This window comes from Dendrobates tinctorius, unplaced genomic scaffold (genome assembly GCF_039654945.1).
Source record: "Dendrobates tinctorius isolate UK_male_01 unplaced genomic scaffold, ASM3965494v1 ptg000075l, whole genome shotgun sequence".
Lineage (NCBI taxonomy): Eukaryota > Metazoa > Chordata > Amphibia > Anura > Dendrobatidae > Dendrobates > Dendrobates tinctorius.
The window spans coordinates 1,422,818-1,441,830 of record NW_027361743.1 but is presented as its reverse complement, the minus strand read 5'-3'; the positions used below and the strand labels follow the sequence as shown (position 1 = coordinate 1,441,830).

The following is a 19,013-nucleotide window of genomic DNA, read 5'->3' as shown; positions in this document are numbered from 1 at the left end:
TGTCTGACCACAGCGAGGCCGCAGGTCACGGGAAATGCCAGAAAGAAGTAAGAACTCCTGACTTCCACCAATAAATAATATCCCCTCAGGGCGATTACCCAGCCCCACAAAACCTAACAGCGGAGATTCGTGGACTTAAATTAGAAGTTCTACCTTGGGGAGAGGGATGTTACTGCTCATTAACCTGCTGAGACTTGTTGTATTACAGTGAGCCTAAGAAACCAATCAAATAAAGATTTTCATACATGCTGTCACATGCCAACTAGATGTGCACGACCTCCCTCAGTAGAAGTGAATTGAGCAAGATCTGACACGTCTAGTCGGAATGTGGCTGCCTGGAATTGCATACTTAAGGTCACATGCCCCCTCACTCCCGGCACCGGAGAATCCACATAGAGTGACTGCGGACTGGAGCCTTAATCTTGGACAACCAAATGAGAATCATGAGGTCAAAGGAACTGGCCAAGGAGCTCAGAGACAGAATTGTGGCAAGGCACAAATCTGGCCAAGGTTACAAAAGAATTTCTGCAGTACTCAAGGTTCCTAAGAGCACAGTGGCCTCCATAATCCTTAAATCTAAGACGTTTGTGACCACCAGAAGTCTTCCCAGGCCTGGCCGTACAGCCAAATTGAGCAATCGTGGGAGAAGAGCCTTGGTGAGAGAGGTAAAGAAGAACCCCAAGATCACTGTGGCTGAGTTCCACAGATGCAGTAGAGAGGTGGAAGAAAGTTTCACAAAGTAAACTATCACAGCAGCCCTTTATGGCAGAGAGGCCCAACGGAAGCCTCTCAGTGCCAGACAAATAAAAGCCCACAGAGTTTGCTAAAAAACACATGAAGGACTTCCAGACTATGAAAAATAAGATTCTCTGGTCTGATCAGTCAAAGATAGAAATTTTTGGTGATAATTCTAAGCGGTATGTGTGGAGAAAACCAGGCACTGCTCATCACCTGCCCAATACAATCCCAACAGTGAAATATGGTGGTGGGAGCATCATGCTATGGGGGTGTTTTTCAGCTACAGGGACAGGACAACTGGTTGCAACTAAAGGAAACATGAATGCTGCCAACTACAGAGATATCCTTGATGAAGACCTCTTGCAGAGTGCTCTGGACCTCAGACTTGGCCGAAGGTTCACCTTCCAACAAGACAATGACCCTAAGCATACAGCTAAAATAACAAAGGCGTTGTTTCAGAACAACTCTGTGACCATTCTTCACAGGCCCAGCCAGAGCCCTGACCTAAACCCAATTGAGCATCTCTGGAGAGACCTGAAAATGGCTCTCCACCAACATTCACCATCCAACCTGATGGAACTCGATAGGATCTGCAAGGAAGAATGGCAGAGGATCCCCAAATCCAGGTGAAAAACTTGTAGTGTATTGTACAAGCAATCAAGTCCACTAAGGGGCGAGCCAATAAAAATGTAAATATAAAAAAAATATAAATACTTTTAAAAAAGTTCATATCACCCCCCTTCCATTACCCATAACATAAAATTGAAAAAATAAATTACCATAACATAGTTGGTCTCGCCGTGTGCGTAATATAATGTTTATGCCATACGCTGAAGGCCAAAGCAAATAAAAGGAGAATTGTTTTCCTTCCACACAGTGGAAAGTCGCGTGGACCAGTAAAATGGTAACAATAATAACTCGTATCACAAAAAACAAGCCCTCGTGCAACGCTATCGATGAAGAATAAACTATGTATTAACTCTTGGAGGATGAAGAGGGGCCAACTGGGACTCATAAAGCCGGCCCTGATCAAAGTGCACAAAAAACATGGATTTTTGTGAGTACTCACCGTAAAATCCTTTTCTCCGAGACGCTCATTGGGGGACACAGAGACTGTGGGGTGTGTGCTTCTGCCGTCTGGAGGCCGACACTAAGTGTACAAAAAAAGAGTTAGCTCCTCCTCCGCCGCATACACCCTCGCCCCCCTAGGCCGGGCGTAACTCAGTTTAGTGCATAAGCAGTAGGAGAACGCGCCTTAAACTCAGGCAAGAAACTATATGTCTGAAAAAGGGGCCACCCTAAACCTTGTACAAGGATTTGTATAACTCAAAATAAGTAAATGCCAACTGGCTGATAGGGTGGGTGCTGTGTCCCCCAATGAGCGTCTCGGAGAAAAGGATTTTACGGTGAGTACTCACAAAAATCCATGTTTCTCCTTCGTCTCATTGGGGGACACAGAGACTGTGGGACGTTCTAAAGCAGTCCTCTGGGCGGGATCTTAGCTCACCCAATCCATGCTAATTTGCGCCCCTGATTAGAGGTGCGCAACTGCTGCCTGGAGAATCTTTCTTCCCAGGCTTGCATCCGAGGATGCCTGGGTATGTACGTTATAATGTTTGACAAACGTATGCAAACTGGACCAGGTAGCTGCCTTGCACACCTGCTCCGCTGAAGCCTGGTGTCGCAGTGCCCATGAGGCACCCACTGCCCGTGCCGAGTGAGCCTTGATCCCTGCCGGAACAGGCGTGCCACTGATTTGATAAGATTCTTGGACCGTCAGGCGAACCCATCTGGCCAAAGTCGCTCTGGACGCAGCGAGCCCCTTCCGCCGCCCCTCTGGAACCACGAATAGAGAGTCTGTCTGGCGGAATGGCGCTGTCCTTGTCACATACCTTCTAAGAGCTCTTACCAGATCCAGGGTGTGCAAAGCCTTTTCTACCCTGTGCACCGGTGCCGGGCAAAATGAGGGTAAGACAATGTCTTCGTTGATATGAAATGCAGACACAACCTTCGGCAAGAAGGGAGGAGCTGGCCTTAAAACTACCTTATCTTTATAAAAGGTCAGGAACGGCGGTTTACAAGATAAGGCCGCCAATTCCGAAACCCGCCTAATAGACGTTATAGCTACTAGAAAAACGACCTTTCTGGACAGGTAAGGTAAGGAGACCTCTTGCAATGGTTCGAAAGGAGCCTCCTGAAGGGCCCTGAGCACCAAGTTCAGGTCCCATGATTCCGTCGGCGCCTTATAGGGGGGTACTAAATGTGCAACCCCCTGCATAAACGTCCTAACCTGCCAGACGGAAGCGACTTTTCGTTGGAAAAGCACCGACAGGGCCGAGATTTGCGTTCTGAGCGAACTCGGAGCCAACCCTGCGTCCAGCCCTGCCTGTAGAAAAGCCAGTACGTTGGGGATCGAAAAAACCAGAGGAGCCACTTCACGATCCCTACACCAACGGAAAAAAACTTCCCAAGTTCGATGATATACTCTCGGCGAGGAAGGCTTTCGGGCACTCACCATCGTGGCCGCCACATCGCGCCTGAATCCTGCCTGTGTTAACAGCCAAGATTCAATGGCCACGCCGTCAAACACAGGGCCCCTAAGTTCGGATGGCAGATCGGCCCCTGGGACAGTAAGTCCGGCCGATCTGGAAGACGCCAGGGTACGTCCACCACTAGTTGAACCAGATCTGCATACCAGGCCCGCCGGGGCCAGTCTGGGGCCAGCAGAATTGCTGGAACCTTCTCTCTCCTTATTTTCCTGATAACTCTTGGAAGCAGCGGCAGCGGGGGGAACAAGTACGGGAGACGAAACTGGCTCCACGGGAGCACCAGAGCGTCTGCTGCGATTGCCTGCGGATCGAGGGATCGAGCGACAAACCTTTGTACTTTGGCATTCTCTCTGGATGCCATAAGGTCCACGTCTGGTGTCCCCCACCGTTGGCAGATCTGCTGAAAGATCTCGGGGTGCAGGGACCATTCCCCTGCCGCGACCCCCTGTCGGCTGAGAAAATCTGCCTCCCAGTTTTCGACTCCTGGAATGTGCACCGCTGAAATTACCACGCGGTTCTTCTCTGCCCAACGCAGTACCAGCCCGACCTCGCGCATGGCTGCCTGGCTGCGCGTGCCCCCTTGATGGTTGACATATGCTACTGCTGTAGCATTGTCCGACTGGATGCGCACCGGCCGGTGTCTCAGGAAACACTGGAAATGTTGCAGGGCCAATCGTATTGCCCGTATCTCCAGAATGTTGATCGGGAGAACTATCTCCTGAATGGACCACCGCCCCTGGGCTATGTGACCCTGGAAAACTGCTCCCCAACCTTGTAGGCTTGCATCGGTCGTCACCACCAACCATTGTTCCGGGGGAAAGGGTTTCCCCTGGACCAGAGACGAGTCGCGAGTCCACCACCGGAGTGAACCTCGGACCAGCGGAGACAACTTGCACCGATGACTGAGAGACAGCAGCCTCCGGTCCCATGCTGTCAAGAGCGCATGCTGAAGCGGACGGAGATGGAACTGGGCAAAAGGGATTGCTTCCATCGCCGCCACCATTCTGCCCAACACACTCATGCCGTACCGGATGGATCTGGTGCCCGGCTGTAGAAGGTTCCGTACCCCTTGCTTGATTTTTCGCGCCTTGTCCTGAGGGAGGATCACCAGCCCCCGGGAGGTGTCGAAAATCATGCCTAGGAACACGATTATTTGGGCTGGAACCAAGGACGACTTGCTCCGATTGATCAACCAGCCCAGACGGGCCAGGGTATCCAGAGTGATACTGACATTGTCCTGGCACTCCTGAAACGACGGCCCCTTTACCAAAAGGTCGTCCAGGTAAGGTAACACCGTTATGCCCCGTGCATGCAGGATGGCCATAACCACCGCCATTATCTTTGTAAAGACTCTGGGGGCAGTGGCTAAACCGAAGGGCAGAGCCACAAATTGGAAATGTCGTCCTCCGATCGCAAATCGCAGGAACCTCTGGTGTGGGGGAAATATCGGAATATGCAGATATGCATCCTGCACATCGATCGAGGCCAGGAATTCCCCTGGATCCATGGCTGCAATGACCGAGCGGAGGGACTCCATCCGGAATCGCCTGACCCTGATGAATCTGTTCAGGATCTTTAGATCCAGTACTGGCCTCACAGTCCCGTCTTTTTTGGGGACCGAAAACAGATTGGAGTAAAACCCCTGCGACTCTTCGCCCTGCGGCACTGGGGCGATGACCCCTTTGCGCTGTAGCGTCATTATAGCCTGTAACAAACTTTCCGCCTGCGAATCTGTCTTGGAAAGTCGGGAACGGAAGAATCGCTGTGGCGGCCGTCCGACAAACTCTATCTTGTACCCGGACGATATTAGTTCTGCCACCCAAGTGTCGCGTGTCACTGCGACCCAAACGTGGCTGAACCCTAGTAGGCGTCCGCCCACTCTGTCGTCCGTAGGTACGGAGCGCCTCCAGTCATTTAGCTGGAGGTTTTTGGGACCTGGCCCCCCTCGCTCTGGGCAAACGGCCTCGGCCTCTACCCAGCGGATTGGCCCTGTAAGAGGTTTGCTTTTCCCTACTCTGGCCATCGTTTGCGGAGGAGTATGCCCTGGCCGAAGTCCCCCCCCAGGGGCTACGAAAGGGTCGAAAACGCCTCTGCGTTTGCCTGAATGCCGGGCAACTTCTCTGCTGCGGGAGGAAACTACTTCTCCCCCCTGTGGCTTCTGAGATAAGCCTATCAAGCTTCTCACCGAACAGCCGATTGCCCTGAAAAGGCAATGAGGTTAAGGATTTTTTAGAGATAGAATCCGCTTTCCACAGCCTCAGCCATAATGCACGCCTAATGGCGATCGCATTTGCTGCCGCCACAGCCGAACACTCGGCCGCGTCCAGTGAGGCGCTGACAAGATAATCACTCGCTCCTGATATCTGATTTGCCACCTCCAAGACCTCCGCGGGCAGATCCCTGTCTTGGAGGGCCTTATACAGAGCGTCCCCCCACGAAACCATGGCTTTAGCCACCCAAGTTGCCGCAAAGGAGGGGGCCAGAGCCGACCCTGCTGCCTCATATACCGAGCGGGCAAGCCCGTCCATGAGGCGATCAGTTGGGTCCTTTATAGAAGAAACACTGGGTATCGACAATAGCGATCTTGATGCTAAACGTGATACCGGTGGGTCCACTACTGGCGACTCTACCCAACCCTTATGGAGCTCAGGAGGAAACGGATACTTTGCTTGCAGCGCTTTTTGCATTGCAAAACGCTTATCCGGGTGTTCTCTATGTTTCTGGACTAGCTCCTCAAACTCCGGATGCGTGGCAAACCTTCTATGTGGTCGCCTGGATTTCTTGAAAGAGACCTTGTGACCTGAGGCTGTGGGCACATCGTCCTCGATCTCTAATGTCTGGTTGACTGCCTCAATGAGACTGTCCACCGAGTCCTGGAACCCCAGGCTTTCTAGATTCCAGGCCTCCTCCTCCTCGCCTTCATCCTGATCGCTCCCTGAGCTCAGCGACGGGGAACGGGATGCCCTAATACCCGCCGCCGAAGCCCCGGAGGGCCCGGCCGACGGGGAACGAGCCCTTTTGATATGAGCTTGCCTGGTACTGGAGCGACCTCTAACGGTTGGAGGGTCCTGAGACGAGGACGAGCCATCTTCCGCTGGCAGACCACCATCCTTGTTCCTGCCCGGGCCTTGAAGGGATTCAATTGCCCTTGTAAGGGACAGCATAGAATGCGATAAGGACACCGCCCATTCCGGGGGGTCCTGACCCCTGGGTTCAGAAACAGTGGGGGGCTCCTGGGCGCGCTCCGACTCGCAGGCTTCACTCGCAGGCCTTTGGCAGCCTGATCCCACAGGACACGCAAACCGCGTAAAGGAAAGAGTGAGCTTTCCCTTTGGCAGACATACTTGCACAAGCTGAAGGCAGGGTAGAAGGAGGAGGAGGGTAACCCCTTCCCTGACAACCAGTGCGGTTCTCCAAACGGAGTTACACTCACCCACCGGCAGCGTCCCACTCCTGTTTGAAGTACCCCGGGAAACTCCGGATGCGTGGACGCGAGGTGGTAGGGCGGAAGTCTCCGCTCCGGGACCTGTGCGCCCGCCGTTCTCCACCCCTTGACCTCCAGGCCTCCTGCTCCTATACAGAGCGTCTCCCCATGCGACGTCAGTGGGCGGGACTTCCGGCTACCACCGGAAGTCGGCGCGCGGCCTCGCGCGATACTCACGGGCCTCCTCCTGCAGCGGGGGCCGCGGCCGCCGGCGGGCTTCCGGCCGCACTCCGGTACACGCGGTGTGCGGCGTCCGGGTGCAACGCCACTCTGGGCAAACGGCCTCGACCTCTACCGTTACTCACCGGGGCAAACTTGCGGTGCGCTCCAGGAGAGAGGCGATGGGCGAGCGGGAGAGACGGATCCCCCTAATATTAAAGGTGAGCAGGGCCATCCGCCGTGGGCTCCATCCCCGGCAGGGGGGGGGGGGGGGGACTTCTGGTACCGGTTTCTTCCCCCTGTACTCGCCACGTCCAGTAACTAGATCGGCTCACCTGCGCCTCCAATTCAGCCCCTGGACTCACTACCAAGGGGTGGAAGGGGCCTCCATACATTGTTGTTGTAGGAGAGGAACAACGTGGAGGCTGACCCCTGGGTTCTGCTCACACGTGCTCGCCTGATGAAGTTATGGGGAAACCGTATCCTCTTATCAGGATGCGTTGCTCCTCTTTTAAAAAATAGTTGTCTGGCAAAAAGTCCCAGATGTGTCCCTCGGTGCGGGAGAGGACACGTGGAGGGTTACTCACACGTGGTCGCCCGTTGATGATTTGGGGAGATCGGATCCTCTCTATAGGATCCGTCGCCCCTGTCTTATCTTCATAGAAAAAGGAGGGAAGAAAAAAAAAAAAAAAAAAAGAAAAAATCTAGTCTGGAGCTCCAGACTGCGTGTGCCTCCATCAGACACTAAGCAAAAACTGAGTTACGCCCGGCCTAGGGGGGCGAGGGTGTATGCGGCGGAGGAGGAGCTAACTCTTTTTTTGTACACTTAGTGTCGGCCTCCAGACGGCAGAAGCACACACCCCACAGTCTCTGTGTCCCCCAATGAGACGAAGGAGAAAAGACGAGACTGCAAATGCTTCTTTTCTATACATATGTAGCAGAACAAAGTATGTGAAGTAGATATTTCACCGTTAGTTTACCTGCAGGAACGCTACCACTCTGAATTTGACGATTAGGGTCACCACACACCGTCACACCCCAGCTGTGTCCCCCTTTTTTTGGTCCTGCTTAAGGCTATGTGCCCACGTAGCGTTTTTCATGCAGAATATTCCTGAGCGGAAACGCGCGCCCTCTTCCCGGGAAAACGCATGCATTTTATGAAGCGCTATTGTAAGTGTTTTTGACGCTTTTGTTAAGCGTTTTCGCATGCGTTTTCCTATGCGTTTTTGCAATACAATTGAATGTATGCGGAAACGTGTGCGTTTCCGCCAAATTAATGAACATACTGCGTTTTTTCCGCTTAGCGTTTCCACAGCAGAAAAAAATGCACCATTAGCACAACATGTGCGGATTCCATTATGATTACATTGGATGCTTTTCTTAAGCGTTTCCGCAGCAGAAACGCTTGTCTAAAAGCGCCGCGGAAACGCTTAAAAAACGCAATGTGGGCACACAGCCTAAAAATGGTGTGAAAATGACATGTCGCCAAATTGTTGCGCAACCTTGCTTTGTGCAAATATTTTGCAACTTTGACGCTTTCTCCACCAGGGGCCGTAACTATAATAGAACTTGATTGCAAAGTGTCTGTAGCGCCCTCTTGTGGTCTTTGTTTTTTTGTTTAGTGACTTTATGTTAATATAAGTAAACTTTCTTTTATCCAACATTAGAAAAAAATATATAGTTAATAGACAAGTATAGAAAATTCTACCCAAATCTTCGGAATCTGTTGGAATGGAGCAGCTCGCATAGTGTTCCTGCTCCGATGATAGTGGGGTTCACAGCAGTCCGAACCCTAACAACCTAAACGTTCTCACCTATCCTGATACGTGTTGATTTGTTCCAGCCAGACAACCCCTTTATAGAGTTATATCAAGAAAGACATCGTGAAATACAGAAATGTCCACCCTTAAACGGGTTGTCCGGCCTTAGGGGTACAAGTCTGCAGTCACTGCATGCTGTGAGGGTTCTCCGGTGTCAGAGGCAGGCTCATGACTGCAGGTATGTGATTTGCATGCACACTTTCACAAGCCAACTAGACGTGCGCTGCACCACTCAATACAAGTGTGTTGAGCAATGCCAGAGACAGTCTAGTCGAAATGTGTCCGCAGGTATGCAAATTGCATACTTGCAGTCACATGACCGCCCCCTCACACACTCGGCTCTGGAGAATCCTTACAGCGCGCAGTGTGCACGATGTGAGGATTCACAAGTTTGCAGTCACATAGACTAATTGCAAACTTGAATCTTCAGGCTGGACAACCCCTTTAACCCTCCGTGAATATGGTTAAGGCTGGAGTCACACAAAACATATAAAAAATCGGTCCGTTTTACATAGACGAGGATCGCAGAAATGTTCCCTGAACAGTGATCCATATGTCATCCGTGTGCAATGCGAGGATGCAATTTTCTCGCATCCAGGCACATCCATGTGACATCCGTATGGCGAGACATTCGCACAGTCTTGCAAAATGGACATATAATGGCTCCATAGCCTCAAATATTCGTAAAAACATATATACAGTCTATATATATAATATTAGTGAGACACATATATAATTGTCGGCTTCTGTAAAATCATTACAGAACCCGACAGGATATCAGACATGGTTTACATACAGTAAACCATTGCATATCAGTTAGATTTATATATGTCTCTCACTAATAATGTTAGTAGTGTGTGTGTAAAATTTTGGCGCTGTAGGTTTTAAATTAAAGAATTAAATCAAGGAAAAATCTAGCATGGGCTCCCTCCCAATTTTCTCCGCCACAGAGGGAAAGCCAGTGAGTCAGGGCAGATATTAATAGCCTAGAGAGGGACCGTGGTTATTGCCTCTGCCCCCAGCCACCCCAGAAAGGGCGCATCTGTAAGATGCGCCAATTCCGGCACTTACCTGCTCTTTTCCCATTGCCTTGTAGCTGGTGGCGTATGGGGTAATAAGAGGTTAATGTCACCTTGCTGTTGTAAGGTGACATTAAGCCTGGTTAATAATGGAGAGGTGTCAATAAGACACCTATCCATTATTAATCCAATAGTATGAAAGGGTTAAAAAAAACACACATTAAGAATAAAGTCTTTTAATGAAATAATTAAACACACATTTTTGCCATCTTTATTACACTCCCAATCCATTCAAAGCCCTCGTTCTCCTGTAAAAAAAAATCCAAAATAAAAAAATAACAATATCCCATACCTGTCCGCCGTACAGTCATGTCCCACGCTGCAATCCATCTGAAAGGGTTAAATAGTTTACAACCGGGAGCGGTGCTAATGCTACCGTCCCGGCTGTAAACCACTGTGTAATGAATGAAATCCTGCCTGTCAGTGTGATTTTACTGTATCGCAAAATGAATTGCCGGCTGTTCTAAAGGACACCGATGCGTATTTCTCGCAAGTCACACCTATGACCCGTGTGTAATCCGTTTTTTTCTCGCACCCATAGACTTCCATTGGTGAGATACGGTGGAAATCGTAGCATGCTTTGATTTCTCTCGCACGTATAATACAGGCGAGAAATAAATGCATGATGGGAGTGCCCCATAAATTAACATTGGTCCGAGTGCTCTGCGATTTTTTTTCTCGCATAGCACTCGTCCGTATCTCTCTCTGGTGTAACTCCGGCCTAAGGGCTAAAATCTCTCAGGATGCAAATTCATTATTATGACTTGCTAGCAAATCCCTCTACTGGCTGCAGTTCACATTACAGCCACTGGGTATCCACACTGAGACACATATTGCATACACATCTCCCAACAGAGTATCCAAAGTCAAGTTGTTTTTTCCGAAACTGTAAATGTAAAATGTGTCCTCTCAGAAAAGTTAATAAAAAGAATTGTCCCGACTGATCTTCCCCTTTAAGCCGCCATTTGTCAGATTACAGTAAAGCTTGCAGCATCGGCTCTGCTTTACCTATTCGTATTATTAGATTCCTTGGAACACAGCGCCCCCTACTGCAGAGGAGGAAGAGGACACAACTCATATTTACTATGGCTTATGTTTGATCATAACCTGGTTATTTTTTTGTGTTTCTTTGTAGCCAAGCAAAAGCTATGTACTCTTGCAAAGCGGAGCACAGTCATGAGCTGTCTTTCCCCCAGGGGGCGATATTTTCTAATGGTAAGTCTTTTACTTCTCTTAGACCCAATTTAGAGTAGCCGCCTGCCGTTCATGTGCAGTGCGCCTCTGTGGAGCCGGCATCCGTACACCCGGCTTCAGAGGATCCATGCAGTGAGGGAATGAAGTCATGCACATGCGCGAGGTAAGTATAGCGCTAGTGATGACGCCGGCGCTTGTAAGCCATGTTGTTACGCCCACATGATAAGTGGGCCGACTAGTCTGGGGACACTAACGCCCCCCCTTGACTAGTCAAAGGCCTCATTTACGTATCAGAAACTCACTTTACAAATACACACATAAACAGATCTTTAGAAAAAGTAATGTAATAAAGGGTATGTACATATGCAGACACAACTTCTAGGGGCACGAGGGACATTTTTGAAATTTTGGGAGCAATTTCTTTTATTTTTTTTACTTAAATGCATATATGTTGAGCTAAAAATAACTTTTGCAATTGGATTTCTTTAAAAATGTTGCACTGTTTAGCTTTTGCAGGCTGTTCTTATTGCCTGCACATTCTAGTTAGCAGGATGAGTTAACTGAGAATCTGTTAGCGAGCGCCTTCTTACAGATTTTGTAGCTCATATCTCTTACTGAGCGCCTCTCAACTAATTTATGTTCACGTGAAGGTTCAGCTCTCCTTTGATGGGGTTGGTAGACATAAATCAGCACAAAGGCTGGCATACAAACTCTCTCATCAGAAGGAACTCACTGACAGATTCTTAGATAACTCATTCTGCATCTAATAATGTGCAGGGAAATATACAGCCTAAAATGGAATATCAGCAGGATTTCGCACCCCAAACTATTTATATGCACATGTAGCCAAAGACAAGTCCAGAAATGCCTTTACATGGCCAGTCCGTTCCTCCATTACCGAGAAAACAGCATTTGAATTGATATGCAAATGAGGCTGAAGAGCTAGTATAGATCTGAAGCCTCTTTCACTCCAGCTTTACTCTTTTCCCAGCGCCGCCACCTTCTTCCTGACTGACGGCACCTTTGATTGAAGTCACACAGAAGAGAGGCTGTCAGTCAAGCAGGAGGAAGAGGAGTCGCTGGGCAGGGAATAGAGCTGGAGTGACGGAGGCTTCGGATCTACCATAGCTCTTCAGCCTCATTTGCATATCAACTCATAAGCTGATTTGTTACAGTTTTTTCCAGTCCCTGCAATTTCACGCAGTCAGCCCCATTCTAAAAGGAAGCCTGCGGTGATTGCTGACAATAGACATGCAACAATCTTCTGCCTCATATTTTTAAAAATAATAATAATGTTTCCATCGACTTTATCTTGTAAGGGTCATAGGTAACAAACAGATGTAGAAATATGTATCACCCGTACTCCATAACTTGGTCATCCATTAAAGGGGTTGTGCATGACTTTGATATTGATGGCGGCCACAGGAAGTACACAGTGCATGGAACCAGAACAGCGTAGCACCATAGACTGTTTAGTGGACGATCTTTGGTACCATAGCTCAGCTCCTATTCAAGTGATTGGGAGCTGAGCTGCAGTACCTGAGAATGACCACTACGCGGTGTACGGAGCTGTGCTGTTCCAGTTACGAAGACCGTATTTTCAACAACTGATGCCCAGCAAACAGCTGACTGATGAGGGCGCCATGTGTCGGACTCCCACCAGTGTCATACTGTTGGACCTATCTTGAGGTTCTGTCATCTATATCTTGGACACGGACAATCCCTTTAACTTTGTTGTATTGAAGGCACCAGGCGAGTAGTGTACTGTGACAGTGACGCGACATGAACACTTGTTTGGCCCTTGCTACATCATCTGTACCTTTCTCCGAATTACACTTATACCCATCTTTGTTCCCATTGCCCAGTGTACAGATCTGTGGAACCAGGCTGGCTGAAGGCTACCTACGAAGGCAAGACCGGATTGGTTCCAGAGAATTACGTGGTCTACCTCTGATGATGGTTGTGTAGACAGCGCTATCTTCATGGTATCCATGTTGACAAATGAGAAGATGAGGACTGTATCTAATACGGATACAGCGATCTACCAGCATTGAAGTCTCCGATGGCTTTTGACTTGAAGACTCTCTTTAAGGGATCGTCCACTGGTTGACTCGAGGCTTGCTATGAAGAATTTAAAATTACAGTGAAATGAGTATAATATATATATATATATAAGTCTATGTATTTCATGCTGCGCACAGGTCCAGACATGACCAAAGCCTTGAGATATTCGGTACTCGATTCATGGAGGACTTGCACTGACCACCGGTACCAATGTTTTGTATATGCAGAGGTATAGCTAGAAGGTCCAAAGCAAAATCTGTAAGTGGTCCACCAGCCTACCATGTCCCTCTGATAATACTGGTGTGTTGCTGGGTAGCAAAGGGATCCCTGGGCTCCCTCAGGCATCAGTCTGATGTAGCATATGAGATTCTGGGCTAGATCAGACACTAGTTTGATGTGTGAGAAACTTCTCTGGGCTCCATAGAGGCATCTCTGAGCTCCATGAAGCACCAGTTTTATGTAGCAGAAAAGTCTCCATACTCCCTAAGGCATCAATCTGACGGGGTAGATGGGATTATAGGCTTCCTCAGGCACCATTTTGGTGTGGCAGATAGTAATATAGGCTCCATCAGGCACCCGTCTGATGTGGTAGATGGAATTCTATCCTCCCTCAGGCACCAGTTTGATGTGGAATATGGGTCTCTACGCTCCTTCAGGCACCAATCTGATGTCGCAGATGGGATTCTAGGCTCTTTCAGGCACCAGTCTTATGTGGCAGATTGGTCTATATGCTTCCTCAGGCACTATTCTGATGTGGAAGTTGAGTCTCTTAGCTCCCTCAGGCATTATTCTGATGTGACAGACAGGTCTCTGAGCTCCATCAGGCACCAGCTTGATGTGACAGATGGGTCTCTAGGCTCCCTCAGGCACTATTCTGATGTGGCAGATAGGTCTCTAGGCTCCCTCAGGCACCAGCTTGATGTGGCAGATGGGTCTCTAGGCTCCCTCAGGCACTATTCTGATGTGGCAGACAGGTCTCTAGGCTCCCTCAGGCACCAGCTTGATGTGGCAAATGGGTCTCTAGGCTCCCTCAGGCACTATTGTGATGAGGCAGACAGGTCTCTAGGCTCCCTCAGGCACCAGCTTGATGTGGCAGATGGGTCTCTAGGCTCCCTCAGGCACTATTCTGATGAGGCAGACAGGCCTCTTAGCTCCCTCAGGCACAAGGGCCCCAGAATACCTGCTACTTATGCAGCCCTTATAGCGACTTCGTTGGTGTGAGGCTGGATGATTGAGCTAAGACGTGCAACTCCTTTCTCTTTAGTGATAATTGACATTTATGGTGACTATATTTTTATTTTATCTTCACTTTCTTGTAACTTTTGTTATATGATGTCCTGTACCTGCAGACCACTATTGTTGCCCTCCATGAAGGCTTAAGATATTACTGAGAATTTCTTACATGCTTCGGTACATTTTACACATTTTAGGAAAAAAAATAAGTTTTACATAATATTAGTCACCTGGGACCACGTGATTGGCCAACAACTTCTTACTGTACAGTGAAGAGGACGCAGTGTGAAATGAGGCAATATATATCTGGAGGAAGCAATGACGCCATCGGGAAGTAACGTGATGCTGAATTCCATTGGCTGTAGAAGGGCAGCTGAATTTTGATTTTTTTTTCAGACTGTGCCCACATTTGTGGTTTATTTTATGTGAAACTTAAAAGCCAGGTGAACCATAAAGTTGTCAGCAGTAAATTATATGGGTTGTCCACAGTTGTGCAACCCTTTATTTAAAAAAAAAAAAAAAAAAAAAAAGCGAATTAAAAAAAATGATCCTCACATTACCAGTTGGTCTCCCACCTTCAATGTCAATTCCTCAATAGTCTCCTGGGATCAGCATCCGGCGGGGGCGTCACATGACTGCTACTGGCAATCTGCAGCTACTAATTGGCTGTGGGTCTCACGTGATGCCCATGCTGGATGTTGATTGAAGGAGAGCGGCTGACAGAGCACTGATTATGGAGGAGTTGCACCAGTTGGGAGGGGAGTATCATTTTTTTCAGCTCCCTGATCCCATTAATAATGGTTTGTCCAGTAGTGGATAATGCCTTTTAAGCTACATTGTCATAATAAAACATTCTTGTTAAGTGTCAGCCACCAAATCCTTTGGTCTTAGTAATGGAAAATTTCATGTGTTCGGCTACTTTCACATGTTGCGTGCGCAGTGCAAATGCGCATATAAAAGCATCAAGCTTTTTTTTGCATTCTCTTGTTTTTTGCGCATGCCTTTTATGCGCTGACGTGCACATAGCGCTCCCATTGACTTTAATGTGTTTTGGGGTGAATTTTGTGCGCATTCCGTGCGCATGCGTTTTTTTTAGACAGGTCGGACACACAAAAAATGCAACAGGATGCATTTTGTGTTCCCGGGCGCACACTACAAAAAAACGCATGCGCATACAAAAGCATACAAACGTGTACAAACGCATGCCAAAGCGCGCCCATGTTAGTTATAGGAAAAAAAACACAGCGCAAAAAAACGCAAGTGTGAAACCAGCCTAAAATGTATAAACTGAAGTATTAGAGCTAAGTGTGCAAATTTCATTAGGGTGCTTCACTGTGTCCCCCAACATAGAATAATGAAATAGTGGTAGGGGGCAGGGCTGTTTAGCACCGGATCCCCCCCTGGCTTATAGGCTCTGTAGTGGCCATGTATATCCGTTGCCATTGGCAGAACACCTCTGTAGCCTACTTAGGTTCCACTGTGTGGGGACCATGAATTCTGGACTTTCATTGGGACCTCAACAGACTCGTATGACCATGAGAGCGATGAGTTTAAGCCAGGAGAACAGCAGCCAGTCCAAACATCATGGTCCATACCCAGACTGTGAAACTCGGAAGTGTGAAGCTGGCCTTAGAGCAGAAAGCTACTGAAGAACACTTCTTCTTTAGAGGCCTGGACTTGGTTTCAAAGGCCATCGTGTATTTTTTTCATTGTGCAGGGGAAATAAAACTGATCTATGGTGAAATCAGCCGCACGCCCATCCCTTTTATGAGACCTTAATAAACTTCAACATGTAAAAAAAAAAAAAAGTATTAGAAATCACGATTCTACATTTTCATCAAAGCGGTTTAAAGAAATTTGACAATTTTTGTGGAGCGCCGGTGGAGAAGCTAACCATTAGCTTCTTCCTCTATTTATTTTCTGTGAACCAAACCCTCACAGCTATTTATTTTCCTGTTTTCTTATGATAGAAGAATCACACGCAAGACATTTTTTATGATTGAAAATCTATTCCATTCCTTTAGTTAATTTTTTTTTTTTGATGACGTGCATTTGGATTTCTGGATTGTAGTCGCTCTTAGACATTTATATCTCCATTTGAAGTTGCTACTAATAATGACACCATGAAAAAAAATTCCAATGTGATAAAATTTGTTTTATTCCAGAGCCATAGGCACCATAATAACTTATCAAACTCACTGTCAAGGAGGTCAACACAAGTGGAAACCTTCATGTTCTTTGGACCATGTCGCCACCTGCGGGTTAGGAGGTGTAACATGAAAAAATACCCAGGATGATAATTCTAAGTAGAAACTGTACACAAGTGTTGACTGTCCAACTTTCTATCTATGTAGATATTAAAGGACTTGTCCAGGATTAGAAAAAAAAAGGGTCCCGTCGGGAAGAGATGGAGTTATGCACAAAATCGGTACCACTCTTGTCCGTTGGATGTGGCTGGTGTTGCACCCTATTCTTACGGGAATGTGTCAGAGCTGTTATGCCAAATACAGCCACGAATTGGTGCTGTTTTTTTGGGAAAAAAGTTTGTTTGTTTTTTTGTTATAATCCTGAACAACCTCTTTCAGTTTAGAGTCTCTTGAGATTTTCGTTAACTCACGCATAGAAGTCTATTTTATTTAGAAAGCTCAGTTTTTATCTATGTAAATAATTGCACCTAAAACCACACTGTATATGTACTCCAGTGTATAAAATGTTATGTATAAGATGTCGAATAAACCATATTTATAAGAAAAACCAGTATGAGTGCCATTTCGCATAACACTCGGGCATTCATTGGGAAACTGTTGCATCACGTGGTGTTTGTTCTACACAAGGATTTGCAGCAAATTAGAGGGTTTTAAGAGCTTAGAAAATTTTTTTTAAATAGTATCTGAATGATGAGCACATGATGTAACCATAGCTAAGGAGTAATCCTTGTCCATTGTTGCGCTGTGCTACACCTTTGTTTTGATGCCTCCAGGGTTTGTTCTTCACTTCCAAGAAGAAAAAGAACGTCCAGCTCCAAGAGTAAAATTCAAAGACTCTGAGTCTAAGAGCAATGTTTGCTCGAAACGCATTCAGAGAGTCTTGGATCATCCCCATGCGGTAAATTTTTCCGTTTACCAGCTCTTGATCACTAGCAGCCATGTATCCAATTTTAAATTGTACCAAATAAATCTTTGAATTTTACTCTTGGAGCTGGACGTTCTTTTTCTCCTTGGAATTGTACTAATGACGTTTTGGCAGAGACGTGTCCGTGCTCAGAGACATTGCTAAGTTCACATGAACTAATGAAAGGTGAGCTGAATCTCTTTTCTAGCCTTACATCTTTGTTCTTCACTGCCTAGTTCTCATGATTCCTCCACCATACCTTCATCATATCCTCTATTACATGGTGTAAAGTAGTGCTGGTGAGTTCTGCTCTATGGTCACACTTCAGTGCACATTGGAAAGGTAAAGAAATTGTCACGCTCGCGCCTTGGCTGAGTGGCGCGAGCCAGGGGGTTGTGGCCCCACTGTGCCACAAACCAGACTACCCTGGAAGGGGCGTAACTACGGCATCTACCTCGGTCTTCACTGGAGCCACTGATGGTGAGGTCAGGCTTGTGCGGCAGGTAGCTGCCGGGTGCCACTCCAGGGTGGTGTCTGGCTGTGGCTGCTGATCCCACTCTGGAACAGGACACCTGGACAGGTGCGAGTGACAAGCAGGCTGAGACACAGGGCAAGCCGGCACGGCTTGGAGACACAGGACAGGCGGGAACGGCTTGGAGACACAGGACAGGCGGGCACGGCTTGGAGACACAGGACAGGCGGGCATGGCTTGGAGACACAGGACAGGCGGGCACGGCTTGGAGACACAGGACAGGCGGGCACAGCTTGGAGACACAGGACAGGCGGGCACGGCTTGGAGACACAGGACAGGCAGGCACGGCTTGGAGACACAGGACAGGCGGGCACGGCTTGGAGACACAGGACAGGCAGGCACGGCTTGGAGACACAGGACAGACTGCCGTGGTATGAGAAGGGGCAGGTTGGGACCTGTTCACACAGCAGGTGCAGGCAGGAGGGAGTGGTGTATGTTGGAACAGGATTTGGACCTGTTCACACAGGAGGTGCAGGTATGGATATAGGCAGGAGTATGGAGTAGGCAGAGCCGCAGGAGTGCGGAGTAGGCTGTGCGGCAAGGGAGCCGTGCAGGCAGAGCAGCTAGAGAGCCGTGCAGGCAGGGCGGCTAGAGAGCCGTGCAGGCAGGGCGGCTAGAGAGCCGTGCAGGCAGGGCGGCTAGAGAGCCGTGCAGGCAGAGCGGCTAGAGAGCCGTGCAGGCAGAGCTGCAAGGGTGCAGATGCACAGATAGAGCTGCAAGGGTGCAGATTCACAGAGCTGCAAGGGTGCAGATTCACAGACAGGGAGGACACAAGGAAAGATACAGCAGGGAAGGAAGCCACGGACAAGGAGAAAGGGAGACTAAGGTAGGACAGAGTACAGACAAGGTGCTGGAACCAAGACTCAAGGGCCAGGATATTCAGCCTCCTGGCAGGCAGACAAGGTACAAGGCAAGACAAGAAGTATTCCTCCAGAGAAGGAGGAAATACACAGAACGGGGCCTGGCTTCCTCAGCAGCAAGATACTAACTGAGAGTAGACATTGCTCAAGCAATGTTCCAGTGGGTGTGGCAGGGTAAAATAGTCCAGGG

At 48.4% G+C, this 19,013-nt stretch overlaps 1 protein-coding gene across 2 annotated transcripts in view; it reads left to right on the top strand.

The window, feature by feature from the left end:
- ARHGAP42 (Rho GTPase activating protein 42) overlaps positions 1 to 17,074 on the top strand; it is a 373,376-nt gene extending 356,302 nt beyond the window's left edge. For both annotated transcript variants that reach the window (XM_073582941.1, XM_073582942.1), the window contains exons 23-24: positions 10,965 to 11,044; positions 12,889 to 17,074. In XM_073582941.1, the coding sequence (XP_073439042.1) occupies positions 10,965 to 11,044; positions 12,889 to 12,977 (169 nt within the window). In that variant the 3' untranslated portion in view covers positions 12,978 to 17,074. The remainder of the gene's footprint in view (positions 1 to 10,964; positions 11,045 to 12,888) is intronic.
- The last annotated feature ends 1,939 nt before the right edge of the window (positions 17,075 to 19,013 follow it).